This window comes from Lytechinus variegatus, chromosome 9 (genome assembly GCF_018143015.1).
Source record: "Lytechinus variegatus isolate NC3 chromosome 9, Lvar_3.0, whole genome shotgun sequence".
Classification (NCBI taxonomy): domain Eukaryota; kingdom Metazoa; phylum Echinodermata; class Echinoidea; order Temnopleuroida; family Toxopneustidae; genus Lytechinus; species Lytechinus variegatus.
The window spans coordinates 11805032-11822565 of NC_054748.1; the positions used below are offsets into that span (position 1 = coordinate 11805032).

General features: G+C 34.0%; 1 protein-coding gene across 2 annotated transcripts; it reads left to right on the forward strand.

Annotated features, from left to right (window-relative positions):
• The first annotated feature begins 3 nt into the window (after nucleotides 1-3).
• LOC121421372 (endoplasmic reticulum-Golgi intermediate compartment protein 2-like) lies at nucleotides 4-12559 on the forward strand. 2 transcript variants are annotated; one of them, XM_041616069.1, is made up of 11 exons: nucleotides 4-57; nucleotides 1254-1365; nucleotides 1762-1917; nucleotides 2891-3008; nucleotides 3929-4088; nucleotides 6118-6205; nucleotides 6572-6670; nucleotides 7310-7407; nucleotides 8506-8668; nucleotides 11519-11601; nucleotides 12380-12559. In XM_041616069.1, exons 2-11 carry the CDS (start codon nucleotides 1260-1262, stop codon nucleotides 12461-12463), a joined length of 1155 nt encoding a protein of 384 aa, XP_041472003.1. In that variant the 5' UTR covers nucleotides 4-57; nucleotides 1254-1259; the 3' UTR covers nucleotides 12464-12559. The 2 variants fall into 2 exon arrangements, with proteins under 2 accessions (XP_041472003.1, XP_041472004.1); XM_041616070.1 differs by having other exon boundaries at nucleotides 6-57; nucleotides 1232-1365.
• The last annotated feature ends 4975 nt before the right edge of the window (nucleotides 12560-17534 follow it).

The following is a 17534-nucleotide window of genomic DNA, read 5'->3' on the forward strand; positions in this document are numbered from 1 at the left end:
ACCGTACCGTACTATGCTTACGTCGCACGGGACTGACCCAAGACGAAAGGAGTTGAGGTAATTTTTATTAGGGCCTAAAAATTAATATAAAATGTAATTCTAGTCATTGCAGTGTAACATATATCTTAAGACCTTGGTAGGCGTAGAATGATGTAATCAACGAAAGAAAGAAGTTACTTACATTACCAGTACACCAATGACATTGCGAGGTAATTTCGTACAACGAGTGGAATGTGTTGATTGGTCGTGCCCGGGAATTTGGCTCGCGTGCAATCCGAATTAATACATCACAAAATTGTGGTTGAGCCCATTGCTAATGCGTGCACAAGAATCGCTTGTTCGCATTATGGCAATGGCCTGACTGGCATGAGATGGCTGCACCGTCGTAATTCAAGAAGGGGGAGGGGGTGATAACTGGCATACAGCATAGCTGTATAGACCTAGGGGAATTCAGGCAAGAGGCGAAGTGACGAAAAAAGTCAAAGGAAGTCGGGAGGCCGGAGGAGAGCTGAGTGTAGTCTGTAGAGGAGAAAGATAAAGAGGAAGATGAGTGAAAATAGGTCTAGGAGTACAATACCATGAATAGGCCCTACCTCTCTCCTGTAATTAATTAATTGCAAACAGAACACAAAAGTCTGGGAAGCGTTTAATGAAAGGACTTGTCAGACGTTTTATCTGACAGTTACTGTAGAAACGGTGCTTCTCAACCAATCAGGTACGATAATACGCCAGTGGCGGACTGTACCAGCCTGGAAGAAGAAGAATCAGAATCCAGGAAAGTTGTCAGATCTGACAACTTGTCGGACGAAAATATTGATGAAACGCCCCCCGGGTAAAAAAAAAATCATTTTTACATTCATTTGTAATCTTTCTTTCATTATCTTGGTACGCTCAAAATCAGTAATTTTGATCATTCTTATGAGGCACTAGAAGTAGAAAGTTTAAAATGCAGGACACAAACTTTCATTTTAATTAGAAAAACAATATTTCAGAGAAAAAACATTTATCCACTAGATCAAATGAAATTTGGCAAAATTGTGATTCTTGTTTCAGCTCACAAGTGTGATATCAGTTTGACATCATTGACTCTTTGCACATATTGTAATGAAAATTGGTAATGTTTTACTCATAACTTTTAATATGATCCAACATTGATAACTGTTTTTAATACTTTTTTCCCATCAAGTTTTGTTAAAGTGGAGTTGAATAGTACCTGTTATGATTTGTTTTTATTCTGATGTAATGATTAACAGAGCACAATGAGGAGACTGAATAGAAAGGAAACATTGAAGGTTGTTAAAGAATTGGACGCTTTCCCCAAAATACCAGAGGATTATGTCCAGACAACATCTGCTGGAGGAACAGGTATTGTAATGATGATGATGTTGATGCTGATGATGAGGAGGAGGATGATGATGATGAAGATGGTGATGATGATGATGGTGATGATAATGTTGATGATGATGATGACATGATGATGATGTTGATGGTGGTGGTGGTGATGATGATGATGTTGATAGTAATGATGATGATGATGATGTTGTGACGATGGCGATGATAACAATTATAATATCAGTAATAATATTAATGATAATGAGAATGATAATCACACTAAGGATAATGATAATTAAATATTATTTAAAGGGCTACATCAAACCATCAACTTTAAACAACAAAATTATAATAAGATAATAATTATTCATCTCATTAATTAAAGCGATTTAATCATCTTTTTCTTTTTATTCTATTTTCTATTTGTAGTATCAATCCTGACTTTCATGATGATCGCTGGTCTTGTGGTCTCAGAATTCATGTATTATTTCGACTCTAGAATGAAGTACAGTTATGATGTGGATAATGACTTCAACACAAAACTACAGATCAATATCGACATTACTGTGGCGATGAAATGTGACTGTAAGTCAAAGCTTTCAATACTTCAAATGTGTTCATATAACAAATTGTGACTAAGTCCAAACTTTCACCATAACACAACATGTTGAGATAATAAAATGTGACTCATAATTCGAGACTTTCACCATTCAATATTACATAACTTGTTCAGACAATGGACAAAGCTGTGTTTCTGCTGATACAATTTGTAATGATGGAGGGAATGAAAGTTATTTACATCCCAAAGTATGAAGTTCATTGAAGGAGGGTGCTATATAACTTTTTAGAAGTGCTTGCCCGGTCGTGCAAGTAAATTTCTAAATAGTTGGAATATACTTGCCCAAAAATCTATTTCACTTGCCCGAAAAAATCCTTGGAAAAAAAGTTTTGCAGTTTTATAAACCATTGACCCTTTTCTCTTGACATGAACTGGTCTACCTTGTTATTGCATTTCTTTTTCCAAAGTGATTTTATCTTGCCTGCCATGAGCAAAATTAGGGTCAATATCATATCATATTGACCTTAATTTTGGTCATTCTTCTGTGATAATTTTGCTTTCTACTATGTGAATTTTGCTTGCCCAATTCGGGCAAGTAGTTTTGGTCTTTCCTTCAAAACACTTGCCCGACTCTAACTTTTACTTGCCCCGGGCAATAGGGCAAGTGCTTGTGTAGCACTCTGATTGTAGATAAAACGTTGCTATGAGCTGGAAAACATGCACTTGAAATTGGAACTCAACGGTTGTACCTCCTTTTCTCTTTTGTGTAGTACCGGTAATCCAAGTCACAGAAGTCAAGCTTTAAAAAGAAATGTTTAAATTTATTGAAACTTGTTTTTAATGGTGCATTACAGCATGGGCCTACTAGAGTGATTACAGCAACTTATTGATCTTGGTGATTTTTTTTTCTCATGAGACATGTTGGTGGATAAAAAAAATTTGAAGAAAGTTATTATTGGAATTTAACATGAAATATAACTTGGTATGTTTTGTCAATAGATATAGGAGCAGATGTATTAGATTCAGCAGGAGATTCGGCCATGTTTAAATTCAGTGGAAGATTAAAAGAGGAACCTACAACTTTTGAGATGACTCCAGAACAAAAATCTTGGCATAGGTAAGTGCATTCAAAATGGCAAAAAAATCAGAACGCCCTGATTTCTTTAATTTCATGGGAGAAAAGGGAATAATAATAATAGTTCCATTTATGCCTTAACCTTTTTTCTATCATTTGTCTAGAAAGGCAAACGCTTCATTTGTATGTTCTATTTTGTATCCCTTCTTTTTCTTTCTTTCTGTAACCTCTAAGATCCAACAGATCTTTAATGCCAGTCCACACTTGAAGCCTGGTTTGTACACTATTTACCATGTTATTATTTTCTAACTTTGTTTTGTTCTTTCTTGCATTTTGTATTTCTTATTTACCTGTATGTTATTTTTATCGAGTGAAATGAATTGAATTGAATTTGTTTCTAGGCCCTTTACATTGCAATGATTATTACATCAGATCCTGGCATGCCTGCACACAATGTATACACTTTGTGTATTCAAATGTGGCCATAGATCCAGTCATGTCCCAAAGTCCTCTGTACATCTTAAATGGCCTAGTCTTTATTAGTGATAAAGTTGCTAAAATCCAGGAGCTTCATGGGACACTGCCTTCTTCATCCCACATGGGGCTCTTCTCCTAGACCCTGCCGGGGGATTAGTCCCTTGGACCCCTGGCCATTGGTAGTCCAGATTTAATATTGGCAGGTATTTTATTCTACCATTACAATCTTACAAACATGGATTGGACATTGCAGACTATAAAAAAAGAACATGACAGTAAGATTGGTTGATCCGATCAGGATTGGCAGCCAACCTGTTAAATTAACACCTATTGTATTTGGATGTAAAGTATGTAATAGGAAAACCTGCAAGAAAGGCTTTGGGTGAAGGACATGTTATACAAGATATGTTATTCCACACAGGACTGGTAGTAAACCAGATAAGCTATAATTAATGCAAAGTAACAAATCTTCTCTTTCAATACAGGACATTACAGACTGTTAGAAAGGCTTTAAGCGAAGAACATGCTATACAAGATTTATTATTTCAAACAGGATTTAGTAGTAAACAATCACAGCCAAGGAAGGTTGATACAGGCAAAAGACCTGATGCATGTAGGTTATATGGCTCACTCACAACAAATAAGGTAAGGACAAATTGTTTTCACTCAGCCCTATATCATGTGAGTAAAAAAAACTTGACACCTCACAAATTCCCATTTAAAAAACAAATCATGTATTATTATATACATGTATGGCCGGAAAAAGTATGTTCTCCCAAATAATTTGATACCATAATGTGGTGTTAATGCTTGGATGATCAGGAGGTATTCTTTGCAGTGAGGTAGATTTTGATTTGCGCCAAACTAAGGCATGAATGCAATGAATGTATCCAGATATCAATGATGTTGAAATCGTACAAGGGTTGCATTAAAATCCATTTCAGAACATCTTTTTTTTTCAGTAATTTCCATTATAATTGTATAATGAACACTAAGTATCAATTCGCAAGTTAATTTCATAGAAAAGGGAATTTGCAAATAACTAACTCATGTAGGATTATGACATTATTGGCATCTGGGGTTTATTGCAGTCGTGCCTCACTTTGGCCGCAAATCAAAATTTACATCACTCCAAAGAATACCTACTGATTATTCAAGTATGAAGATATACCACGTAACTATGGTATCAAATTATTTGGGAGAAGATACCCCTCCTGGCCATGTATAATGATTATCAATTATGACATGTTTCTTTTTTAAATTTGGGATATGTGAGGTGTCAATTTTTTTTTTTACTCACATGGTATAGTACAAGACGTTTGGAATACTATAGTGCATATCAAAAAAAGTTTACACTTTGAAAAAGCTCTGGGAATTCAAAAATATACAACATGTGGGTAATTTTTTCACATATAATCTTGGGTTTGGGTCTCATCTATCTAATGAAAGTAAAAGTTTTGACAGAATGTTACACTTGAGTGAGCACTGTCCATATTTGTAAAGCTGGCAGAAATTTGTTTGCGCAGAAATACTCGTTTTCACACAGTGTCAAGGGGAAAGGGCGAAATCAAACTTACCCTGCGATACATTTTTCCTACATTTCCCTTGCACTTTTAGTCAATCAAGATAAAACAGATAAATTCAAAGCATTTTTAAACAAATTTGCCACCCAAATTGAAATTTCAACACTTTACCCTTTTTGTGCCAGCTGGATCTGAGGACTACTGAATCTGAACAAAAGTTTACATAAAATATCTCCAGCACTCTTTCACTAAGTTTTTATTAGTGGGTTGACATTTAATTTTTCATTTGATACTTGTTACACCATACTTTTCCCAAGCTTGACAATGATTACCAAAATGAAAATCAAGCCTAATTCATTTTATGTAAATTACAGCTCAGTGTAAATCAAATATCGTCTTGATGGCCTTGGTGTGTGGGGGAGTGGGGCGGGGCGCAATGCACTCTTCGAAGTGTATTGGGCAAGGAAACAAGTTAAAAGAGGTCAAAGATATCTTCAAATCAAGTTTACTTGCTAAATTCTACGTGTTCTTCATGATAAAGGTTTACTTTTATTCGCATAGCTACTTCAAAGTTCTGCGCAAATCATTTTTCACTAACTTTTCAAAAGTAAGTGGTGCTCACTCAAGCGGAAATATTTTTCGATAGTTATATCGTTATATGCTTAAATGGATCTGTACCAATGTTAAAATGTGGAAAAATCTTCAGGATATTAAAAATGTATAATTTTACAGGATTTTTTCAAAGGGTAAACTTTTTTTTGATACGCACTGTATAGTAAACATGATAATATGAATGTCAAAACATCGTATCTGCAGCTGACTAGAAATATAATATAGAAATAATCAGAATTTTACAACTTAAAGGATGGATGTGGGAATCATTTTATTTATTATCAATAATTTAATGCCTTAATTAGTGTAGCACTTTATTCCTACCTGACTGTGTTGGGCAGTACTCTGTGGCCATGTGGGTCAGTCGTTTTCATTCAAGGCTTATAGACACCAGTTAGTATTTTTTACTTCGCTGTAATACTCTGAACACAAGAACAAGAGTTTTGATAACTAATCAAATTATTGTGTGTTTTAACCAATGAGCCTTATAACCTAGTACTTATCTTTTCTATATTTCACCATTTCTCTATCGTTTATAGGTTTCTGGTAATTTTCATGTAACAATTGGTAAAAGTATACCCCACCCTCGAGGCCACGCCCATCTAGCACTTATGATAGATCCAAGTAGTAAGTATATACAAAAAATTGTTATGAGAAATATTTGATTTATTCATTTATTTGGAACATTGTACCAATGGCGCAACATCAGTGGGATGTGTTCATGAAACAACTTATATTATAACAATTAAAAGAAAATGTATAAACAGATTAGAAACAATGTATTCTTTGACAGAATAAATAAATAAAGAACCAACATATTACACATCCCTTATAGGCCCAGGAAAGGAGCGTATTTTCACCTCAAAAAATGAGATGCCCAGAACTTTCAAGTTTTTTACCCCAGTGAAAATAAGTACTTTACTTAAAAAGTGATATCATTTTCATTTTAACTTCATGCCCAATTTAAAAAAATGTATATTTTTGTTATTCCAGATTATAATTTTTCTCATCGGATAGATCATTTTTCATACGGTACTCCTGTACCTGGTATAGTGAACCCATTAGATGGAGATCTCAAGGTTACTAATGAAAGTAAGTAGACAACTTCATTCTTTGCACCAAGAGGGTGCTATTGAGGGAAGAATTGGAAAACTGGGCCCTGTTGTACAAAGAGTTACGATTGATCTGATCATTCGCAACTATGGACGGCTAGCAACGTCAACATATATTATGCATGTTTGTTCAAAAAATTTTCTAGCTGTGATGTATATGCACTCATTGTTTTCTTGAAAATTCACTGCGCTTCTCTTTGCATAAAAAGGACATTGTGCAAATTTTTCGCAGAAAAAATTATGACACTGAATAATTTCCATAGATTTACGATTGATCGTATCAATCAATACTCTTTGTAAGACGGGGCCCTGATATAGCAGCTTGCACTAAAAGGGACTCTACTTTAATTTGCTGTATTCAAGGCCAATAAATTCCGTCAAGAAAATTAAGAAATATTGCAATCAAATTGTTGTCCATTGTTTGATTTTGTTAAGGTTTGCAATTTTAATGTCTTATGAAAAGTTTGATATTAGTTGTGAAATTTATTAGATATAATAAAGAGTTTTCATGTATTTTTTTGATCAGTCGGTACACCAAAATAAGTTTGCTGAAATGGCTGTGATGACCCATTAGTTGTCTTTCTCATAATCTCTTTATATTATTATTATTTTGATACAGCTCTTCAAATCTACCAGTATTTTATTCAGATTGTACCAACTAAAGTCAAAACAAGAGCAGCTAAGGCTGATACACACCAGTATGCCGTCACTGAACGGGTAAGATGGTATTCTTCTTTCATCCGAGTTCAAGTTCAATTTATTTATTTTCTCACCATTATACAAAACAAGTTACAATATGTACAAGAATTAAAATTACATGTATAAGAGAAAAAGGAAACTACTGAAAAGTTCATAAGAACTTGTGAGTTGTAGCTCCCAGTAAAACAAGGTAAAATACATACGAAAATCAAATGAAAAATATACACACAGCATCACCAATCACCAGCATACATACAAGAGGGATGGGGGACGATCAGGGTAAGTGTAGGGTTAAGCAGAAAGAAATTATTTTGAATATTCACTTGGAACAATGTAATTTGTAGAGCAGTAATAATAGGGTAGCCACTTCAGCTATAATACCTCAATCACATTTGCTCTATGGCAGCCACACGGGGAGTAGAAAACAGCCGTTTAAATTTTTTTGTAATAGCTACATATAGGGGATTTGAATAAAAATTAATAAAACTGCTGTTTCTTTATTGCCTTACGGCCACGGTAGAGCAAATGTGACCGAGGTATATCATGCTGTTCTTCCAGCGGGCTTTGTATAACATGTTATTACTATCATTCTCCATTCTTGTACGTCAAGCGCCTGACTTTAATTTGTATTGATCTTGGAGAAAAGAGTAGGTTTTCCTCCACTTTTTTCCAATAGATTAATACAAAGTAAAGTAGCCTTGCAATGCCATCCAAATACAATATTTATGCATTTATTTAATACCGTAGTTAAATATGGAAAGGGATGGATACCTTCTACAGGCTCACATGCGGTTAGGTTTTGAATGTTCCAGAACATTATTTTATTAGTGGAGTTTCTAAGGGGGCAAGGTGGCACATGCCTGTTCATGTTTTTTTGCATGTTGCAAAAAGGGGAAAGGGGAAAAATATATATAAGACAAGAGTTCGATTTTATAAATAACAGTATCGCAGGTGCCAAAAATTAGAAAGGGTGCAATTTAAGTTATTCTCTTAGGTCAGATGTTGGAAGGGGCACAATTTTAGCACTTGTCCCAAGCCAAACAGATTTCTATGGCTCCTAGAGCTATTCCCAATATTATTCTAAACATTAACTGAATTTCTGTATTCTCATTTCAGGAGCGTGCTATAAACCATGGTGCAGGTAGCCATGGGATTGCAGGGATATTCTTTAAATATGAGTTATCATCTCTTGTCATCTCAGTAGAAGAAGTTTATGATCCTTTCTGGAAACTTCTTGTTAGACTCTGTGGTATTGTGGGTGGTGTTTTTGCTACATCAGGTAAATAAGAATTAATGGTAAAATATTGATTGATAGTATATATGATGTATATTGATTGATTGATATTTAAAGTATTGATCATCTTGAACAGTGGCATTACTTACAAGGGAGAATGTGCCATGTCCTCCAATCAAGGGAGGAAGGAGAGTAAGGGGGAAAAGAGAGAAACAATGGGAAAAGGAACATTGAAACATCAGAAATATTTATATATAAAATGAAACATACAATGTACTTTACTTAGGGACTACGTGTGTGTTCACTCCCCCAACGTATGCATTGCATGTTTAATGAGATAAATAATTCCTGTTCAAGATGATTAAACAGCTCTTCAAACATTCCATTTTCAATATACAACAAATATTTCCCCTGGTGCTTCAGGATTATTAAAAGTGTTTAGATATGTCCCAATTTAGGTCTTTATATAGATTTTTTCTAACAGGTGAGATATGTATTCTCTAGTGCTGTTGTCGATAGGCCTCATATCGACATTGATGTCGACATACGAAGGATTTTCAATGTTTCCGACATGTCGACATGCACGCACCCACATCGACATGCAAACATAAAATAAAAAGGGGTCTAGCCTAAAGTCACGAGTATAAAGCTTAGCTGAAAAGTTGGAAGCTTTTATCCACAGTAAGTGGCGCGATTAAAAGGTTTATTCAGCTATAAAGCGGCACATTAAATGAAAAAAGAATACCTGCGAGCTGCGCGGCAGCAGAAATACGTCAGTGCCTGAGTCGAGTGTGGGCCGGCCTGCCCGATCGAGCTGCCGCGCCCCTCGACGATCGCGAGCGTAGCGTAGCCGTAGTAGCATTCACCGTACCCATCCATATGTACCCATCGCTATTCACCGTGCTTGATAATACGTTGCTCCTCAACGCATTACTTTTCACATAAACGTTTTTGTCAAAGTTGTGACCGCCGCAATTGAGCGCTTAATTCAAATCACGAAGTCACAGAAAACTTCCCTTCCTTCGTTTGGAGATCGTTGCACGGATCGCCGCGGAAGTGATACTGAAATTATCGGTCGATTTTCATTATTTTTTACTGTCAATTTGAGGAGCTTGCGTTTGCAGCACATGTGTACCAGCGTATAATACGCAATGATCACTATTGTAATTGGTGATTCTCAAATTGGCTCCGAGTGTTATTGCGCAATGCTTTCGAGACCGGATCGTGGTACAAAACTTGATTCTCCAGAAAAAGATGTGGATTAAATCGGTGATTTTGAAAGTGAATTCACTCTAGCTTAGTGAAAATATGTTTTCCCGAACTGAGCCTGTATTATATAGATCAAGTGTGGGGATATTCTTCGTGTCAAGGTCATGAAGGTGAATATGTTTGATTGAGAGTGTTATGTTCCACGATCGAATGATTTTTTTTTGTTAGGGAGCCTAGGCTAAATTACGGTCCCTTTTTCATGTCGACATTGTCGATGTCGGGATTAATTTTTAAGCGACATGTCGACATGGATTTTTGTTCCCGACAACAGCACTAGTATTCTCTATGAATTCCTACAAACAGTCCTACAAATGTCCATTTTCAGCTCAGAATATCAAAACATTTTCAACTTTTGATTCACACTCAAATTTGCTGAAATTCCTTCTGTCTATTTTTCCTAAACACTTGACATGATTGTGATAATTGCAATACAAATAATTTTAATTATTATACAGTGCGTATCAAAAAAAAGTTTACACTTTGAAAAAGCCCTGGGAATTAGAAAATATACAACAAGTGGGTAATTTTTTCACATATAATTATGGGTTTGGGTCTCATTTATCCAATGAAGGTAAAAGTTTTGACAGAATGTTACACTTGAGTGAGCACTGTCCATTTTTGTAAAGCTCGCAGAAATCTGTTTGCGCAGAAATGCTTGTTTTCACGCTGTGTCAAGGGGAAAGGGCGAAATCAAACTTACCCTGCGAAGCATTTCTCATAAATTTCCCTAGCACTTTTAGCCAATTGAAATAAAACGGATACATTCAAGCATTTTGTAACAATTTTGCCACCCAAATTTGAAATTTCAACACTTAGTAAGCACAACCTTTACCCTTTTTGTGCCAGCTGGATCTGAGGACATAACTGAATCTGAACAAAAGTTTATATCAGACATCTCCAGCATTTTTCACTAAGTTTTTATCATTTAAAGTTGGTTTACATTTCATTTTCATTTAATACTTGTTTCTCCACACTTTTCCCAAGCTTGGCAATGATTAACAAAATGAAAATCAAGCCTAAGCCATTTCATGTAAATCACAGCTCAGTGTAAAGCAAATATCGTCACGATGGACTCGGTGTGTGGGGGAGTGGGATGGGGCGCAATGCACTCTTCGAAGTGTTTTGGGCAAGGAAACAAGTTTAAAAAGGTAAAAGATATCTTCATATCAATTTTACTTGCTAATTTCCACGTGTTCTTCATGATTAAGGTCTACTTTTATTCGCATAACTATTTCAAAGTTCTGCGCAAATCATTTTTCACCAACTTTTCAAAAGTAAGTGGTGCTCACTCAAGCGGAAATATTTTTCGACAGATATATCGTCATTTGCTTAAATGGATCTGTACCAATGCTAAAATGTGGAAAAATCGTCAGGATATTACAAATATATAATTTTACAGGATTTTTTCTAAGTGTAAACTTTTTTTTGATACGCACTGTATATGTAATATGATCATTATACATACATGCAATGTATATTTAATATAATTGTAATACAGTTATTTTATACATGATATATATGTTTATTTGCTCTGTGTATATTGTGTTTATTGTTTCCATTGTTTATATGTTTGATATTGGTATATATCAGTTAATATATTACGGTGGGGTTTTTTTATCACTACAGGTATTATCAATAGTTTGATGGGTTTTCTTATGGATGTAATATGTTGCAGATTTAACAAATTCAAATCGGAAAAATCAAATCAGGTGAGTGTCTTTCAGTTAAGATTCAATCTTTTCATCTAATTTTTGTTTTATTCCAATTTTATTTTATATATTTCCTAATTTTATTCAATTATTCAAGTAGTTTGTTGCAGTCCCATAAGATTGAAATCAGGCAGATTTACTTTTTTTTCAGATTTCATAGAAGGTTTGTTGAACTAACCAAAACTTGAAATATTCATAACTGTTTTATCTTATATCTGATTTTCATTAAAGTTTTTGTCTGGTGCTTGTTGAGCTTTGGTCTTTGTTTTTAATTCGACTTTTCAGGATTAATTTGTGTGATACAAGAGAAGATTAAAAATGATAATTTTATTATACAAATAATGCATATTTATAAGTGTGGTGTGGCGATGCAGCTGAATGCTTTTGCATGTTAATGCGAATAACCGGGATGCCTGCATCGTAAATAACGTCACAAATTTATAAGTGTGCATTGTTTGTTTTATAAGACGAGTTGGCATTGTAAACTTAAAGTGGAAAGGTTGTTCGAATACCCCAAAATCTTTTAGCATTGTGCAGATAAAAAGGTCATCACAGGCGTATCTAGTATGAGTGCCTAAGTAAGAACACGTACCAATAGCCTTTCCTTTGAAAGAACGCATATTTTAGATGGCATCTTTATGCGATAGGAGTAAAATGATGCACAAAAAATGCAAAGCTGGGAGGTTGTAGAATCAAAGCATTAACAAGAGATTTATATCAGCACATATTATTTCATACATCCTTGAACCTGATTTATAATTTTATTTATTTCCTTCAGGCACCATTACCAGGTCATCATTTAGATATCAATCAATCTCCTACTGCTCCTGGTATCCTTCCATCATCATCAGTTCTCAGTTGACATGCTAGGCAAGGCTCTCTTCTTCAAGAGATGGTAATGCTAATTGATAAATGTCAAGTCCACTTCAGAAAATGTTGATTTGAATCAATAGAGAAAAATCAGACAAGCACAATGCTGAAGATTTCATCAAAATCGGATGTAAAATAAGAAAGTTATGACATTTCAAAGTTTCGCTTATTTTTAACAAAATAGTTATATGAACGAGCCAGTTACATCCAAATGAGAGTGTCGATGATGTCACTCACTATTTTTGTTTTTTATTGTTTGAATTATACAATATTTCAATTTTTACGAATTTGATGATTAGAACCTCCTTGCCTGAAGCACAAAATGTTAAAATAATGGAATTCCATGTGTTCAGGGAGGAATGAAACTTCATTTCACATGACAATGACAAGAAAATCAAAATATTTCATATTTCAAACAATAAAAAACAAAAGAAATAGTGAGTGAGTGACATCATCAACTCTCTCATTTGGATGTAACTGGCTCGTTCATATAACTTTTTTGTTAGAAATAAGCGAAACTTTAAAATGTCATAACTTATTTTACATCCGATTTTGATGAAATTTTAAGTGTTGTACTTGTTTAATTTTTCTCTTTTTATTCAAATCAAGTTTTTGTTGGGGTGGACTTGTCCTTTAAGTATGTATCAGCTGAATAGTCCTTGTGCTTTTATTTTTAACTTGGCTACTAACTTTGTTCAAGATCCAAAATCAATGATTCTGTTGGTAATTGCAATACTCTAGGTTAAATGGAAATGAACAAAGTTTTTCTTTCCTCTGAGTATCACATTTAACAAACAACTTGATTTTGAAATGTCCAATGTGTTGATCAAAGTTTGTTAATACATTTGAACAGTTTGACCGTGTTTGAGATAATTATGTGGATTAGACATATATTTTTTATTGAAATAATTGTTTAAATGATAATACTAATCTAATTCTGAATATTTTATCTTTTTCTATTCCGATTGATGAAGGAAAAGTGATTGTGAATCCAATTAACTTGAGCCAGTTAATGTCTTTGAGTTTTATCAGTACATTGATTGGATGTTTATATGAGATATCCAAAAGCAAAGAATGGACTGATGACATTTTGAATTACACTTGGGATAAACTCAATACAGTACTTGCATGAAGTAATTTTATAATTCAACACTACTTTCATGAGTAATCTCTTATATGTCTTCCAAATTTTATTGTTAATATTATTGATTTAGTATTATAGTTAGACCTCGGTGGTATTTTTTTAATTTGAGCTTTCTGGTGAAATTTTTAAATTTTCTTTGGTTGTAATGTACATGTAAGTGCATTAGGGCAGTTCCATACAGGATGTACATGTAATCTGACCTGCTATATGTGGGAAACTTCCTGAAATTTTTTCTGATTTTAGTTGATATGAAAGGTAATAAATCTCTCACAGTATAATGTCTTGAGAAGTTAATGAAGTGAAGCAAGAATGGAAATAATACATACGTACAAAACAGGCTGATCATTTTACAAAGTTGCCCCTTAAATTATTTCATTTTGTTTTATTTTTTATCCATCAAACAATATAATTCATGGTACATAATTGTGGGTATGCATTGTTAGATCACTTAGATGTAATCATTGAAACTCATATTATTTTACTGTATATGATCATCAGGTTACACTGTATAATGGGTACATTGTTGGAGTACGTTGTTACATTATTTTCATGTAATTGCTATTTACGCAATTATATAGTTCATTCCATTTATTTGCTTTGGATAATTGCATTCAGATATTGTAAGTTAAGGTTTCGTGTGTAATGTGTAGTTTGCTGTGCAGACCCTTCACTGGAGGAAAGTGGTCTGAATGTAAAGCCTAAAGTCCCTGGAGGTGACTTGTGCATAGAAGGTCCCTCACATTGTTTTTGTGCTAGTCTTATATTGAGACCCTCTTGTTGATCATAGTTGCAATCAGGGTCTGTGCCTGAATACTAATTGATGTGCTAGATTATAAGCCTGTTCATGATTGTAAAATGAGCACAAGCAGAAAAATGTCATTTGAGATAAACCATGAAGGTGGTTTTCAAATTCACTGACATAGGCATTTGTGATTTGATGATTATTTATGTATTCCTTTTAAAATATTATTTTCATCACATCCAAGCTGAAGACAAACAAAGTCTTCATGATCACTGGTATTTGACAGTAGCCCAAACTATAGTCAAAATGTGCCAGAAACAGACAAAAACGCAAACAAATTAAAAAAAAAAACTTTACCCCTCATGTACTATTTGAGTCGCCTGGACTTTACAGTGCCTTTCATGTTTCATTCCTAGAATTTTAACGCTTTGCCGGGAAAAACTTGCGCAACATCATCATTTGAAAATGTTAGTGCTTATCCTAATGAAAAATCGCAAAGGATTATCAGCTTACCGTGAACTGGCCTATATTCCTGTGTGTTTAGAGAAACTATGTTTACACATATACCAAAGTGGAGAAATGACATTTCCTGAAAGACTACTTTGGTCTACATAATACTGTACATGTATGCATATCTGTAAAATTAGTTTTAATGATATTTATTTATAGAAACATAACCTGCACTGATTCATTTAATATAAATTAGGATTTAAATCATGCTGGAAAGATCAGAGAAAATAATTTTTTAAGATCTCTGACTGAAATATTGGTTCTTTATTGTAATGTTCATGTGTATGATATTAGGACTTTGTAAATTATGGTTAAAAATTTTACAGGGGCAATACTTAAGTTCAGTATTAAGAGGTTATTAACTTAGTATCGCTAGTATTATTTTCAGAATGCAAATGAAAATCATTGTTCTAGAATTCCATGAAACATTTGTATGCTGACACCTAGAGGGTGCTGCCAGACATGTTATGTGTTCAATTATCTTATGATGCACAAAGTGATTTTCTTCTCCTTTCTCATCAAAATTTAAAAAGGAATTTTGTCAGTTGTGTTCTGTACATTTGTATGCCTCTCTTTATGGTGTATAGAGAATCTATCTAATTTCATCATGAATATCATGTTTCCACACATCATTATGGTCTTGGTTAAATTGGGGAAAATGATTCTAAGCAGCAGCTACCTAGTTTCAATCAGATTTTTATGGAATCTGACACACTGGGCTTGGAGTGAATTATCAAGGTATGTTGTTGTCATGGTAATGGCATGTTATGGCCATATATTTGAAAATCTTGCAAAGCAATCTACTTCCCCAGTCTTTGCCCAATGCTCTTGATACTTTACACATACGTTGGTCTTTGAATGAATGTGTTTAAACTCCTTTTTAGGTCATTAACACAACTGACATAAAAGCAAGTGATTGTGTCTCAAAGATATTAACCATTTTTTCACAATCTCTTGATAGGTAATATGTTTTTGCCCATTAATGTCTATTTATTGAAGTTCATGAATGTAATTTTTATAATGTATTGTTAGTAGTGCTTTGTACTACAAATTTCATTTCTATTTTCTGATTGTTATATCTGTTTTATTGATTACTTTAGTTTATTTGCTTTAATCTACTTGCAATCACAATATTTGTATTTGATATCTTGATAAACATCTTGGCCCTGTCTTAAAAAAGAAATGCAATTGATCTGATCCAGCTCAAATATGGAAAAAAATTCAGTGTCATAATACAAATCTAGGAAAGGGGAAAAACTGTCCCTTGTAATCTATTGGGGAGCATTTCATGAAAAGTTTTGTAAGTGATTGTCATGACTAATTTGCCCTCGGCCAATTAGATGCAAGGATTTTTCAGTAGCTTATAATATCTGTCAGTTGAAATCGCTGACAACATACTTCATGAAACAGTGATGTTTGCATGGATAAGTTTTTGTGTTTGATGTTGCTGGCCTTCCATAGTTATGATTGATCATATCAATTGTAATTCTTTGTAAGATAGGGTCCTGGTATTTAATTTTAAGTGTATCATGGGATAGTATAGATAAGATTTATTCTTTGTATATTGGCATGAAAAGAATATGAAATAAAGAAAGGTCATTAATGATAATGCATATTAGTCCGTTGAAACGTGTAATCTGTAAAGGCTAGGGAGTGTTTTCATAGGCATTTTGTCAATGATCTTCACCAACAAATTTGCTTTTAGCCAATCAGATGCGAGGATTTCAGTTTGTTGTCACCCTCATGATCCTTTGACTTACATTATGATTATGTTACTAAGCCTTATAATAAATCATCACCATGCCTGCCACACACTATAAATCCCAATTTTAGCAAATCACGTTTTACTTTGAAGGGAGTTCACCCTGACCGAAACTTGGTTTTAAAGAAAAAGTAGAGAAAAAAATAGGGAAAATAGTAGGGAAGGTTTGATGCGAATCCGAACAACTTTGTGAGGTCAAAGATGACTAGCTCCTCAATATCTTGTATGATATGAATTCTTAAAAATTACATCCCCCCCAAAAAAAAAAGTTATTTAATTTGCGCAGGGGATATATCACCGTACACATTTCATACCGCCATCTACATAATAATGTTTATTAAAAAATTTTCATCCATTTGATCTGATATAATAGGGAGCTTTTCACATATGACATCCTGAATTAATAACTTTAACAAGTTATAACTTGGATATGCTCTGATTGATTTTTATATCACGTGATGAAGACATGTGACCAATTAACTAAAAAAAAATTCCACATGAAGCTCCAGCTCTTACATATAATGTTTATCACAACAGAGGGCGGTTTCACTATACTGGCCGAGCAAATCTGAATTTTGGAGACAACACGACAAGCTGTATGCTGTCCGAATACCAACCTGTTGAGTTTTTGGTGTAAATCCAACTATTTTCTATCAGAGTTGAATTCAGTGTCAGATAAAGAGAAAGTGGTTTATGTTGAATAAAAACACATTTAGATTAACATGAAGGAGTTTAGAATGAAAGTGTCAAAATCTGAAAAGGCTGGTCTGACCAATTCCGTATGTTAACAATAAAACCATTGCTCAAGCAAGAAATTTCATAATAGAATCTTCGCTTAATTCTACAGCTTTATGAAAAGACAAAGCTGAAATCATAAGAGGAAGTTTTCAAAGGATGTATTGAAG

What these genes read in the sequence shown, in the direction of transcription:
- LOC121421372 (XM_041616069.1), top strand. Translation starts at nt 1,260, where the DNA reads ATGAGGAGACTGAATAGAAAGGAAACATTGAAGGTTGTTAAAGAATTG. An exon ending in AACATCTGCTGGAGGAACAG is followed by an intron (nt 1,366 to 1,761) that starts GTATTGTAATGA and finishes TTCTATTTGTAG; the next exon opens with TATCAATCCTGACTTTCATG. An exon ending in GAACAAAAATCTTGGCATAG is followed by an intron (nt 3,009 to 3,928) that starts GTAAGTGCATTC and finishes CTTTCAATACAG; the next exon opens with GACATTACAGACTGTTAGAA.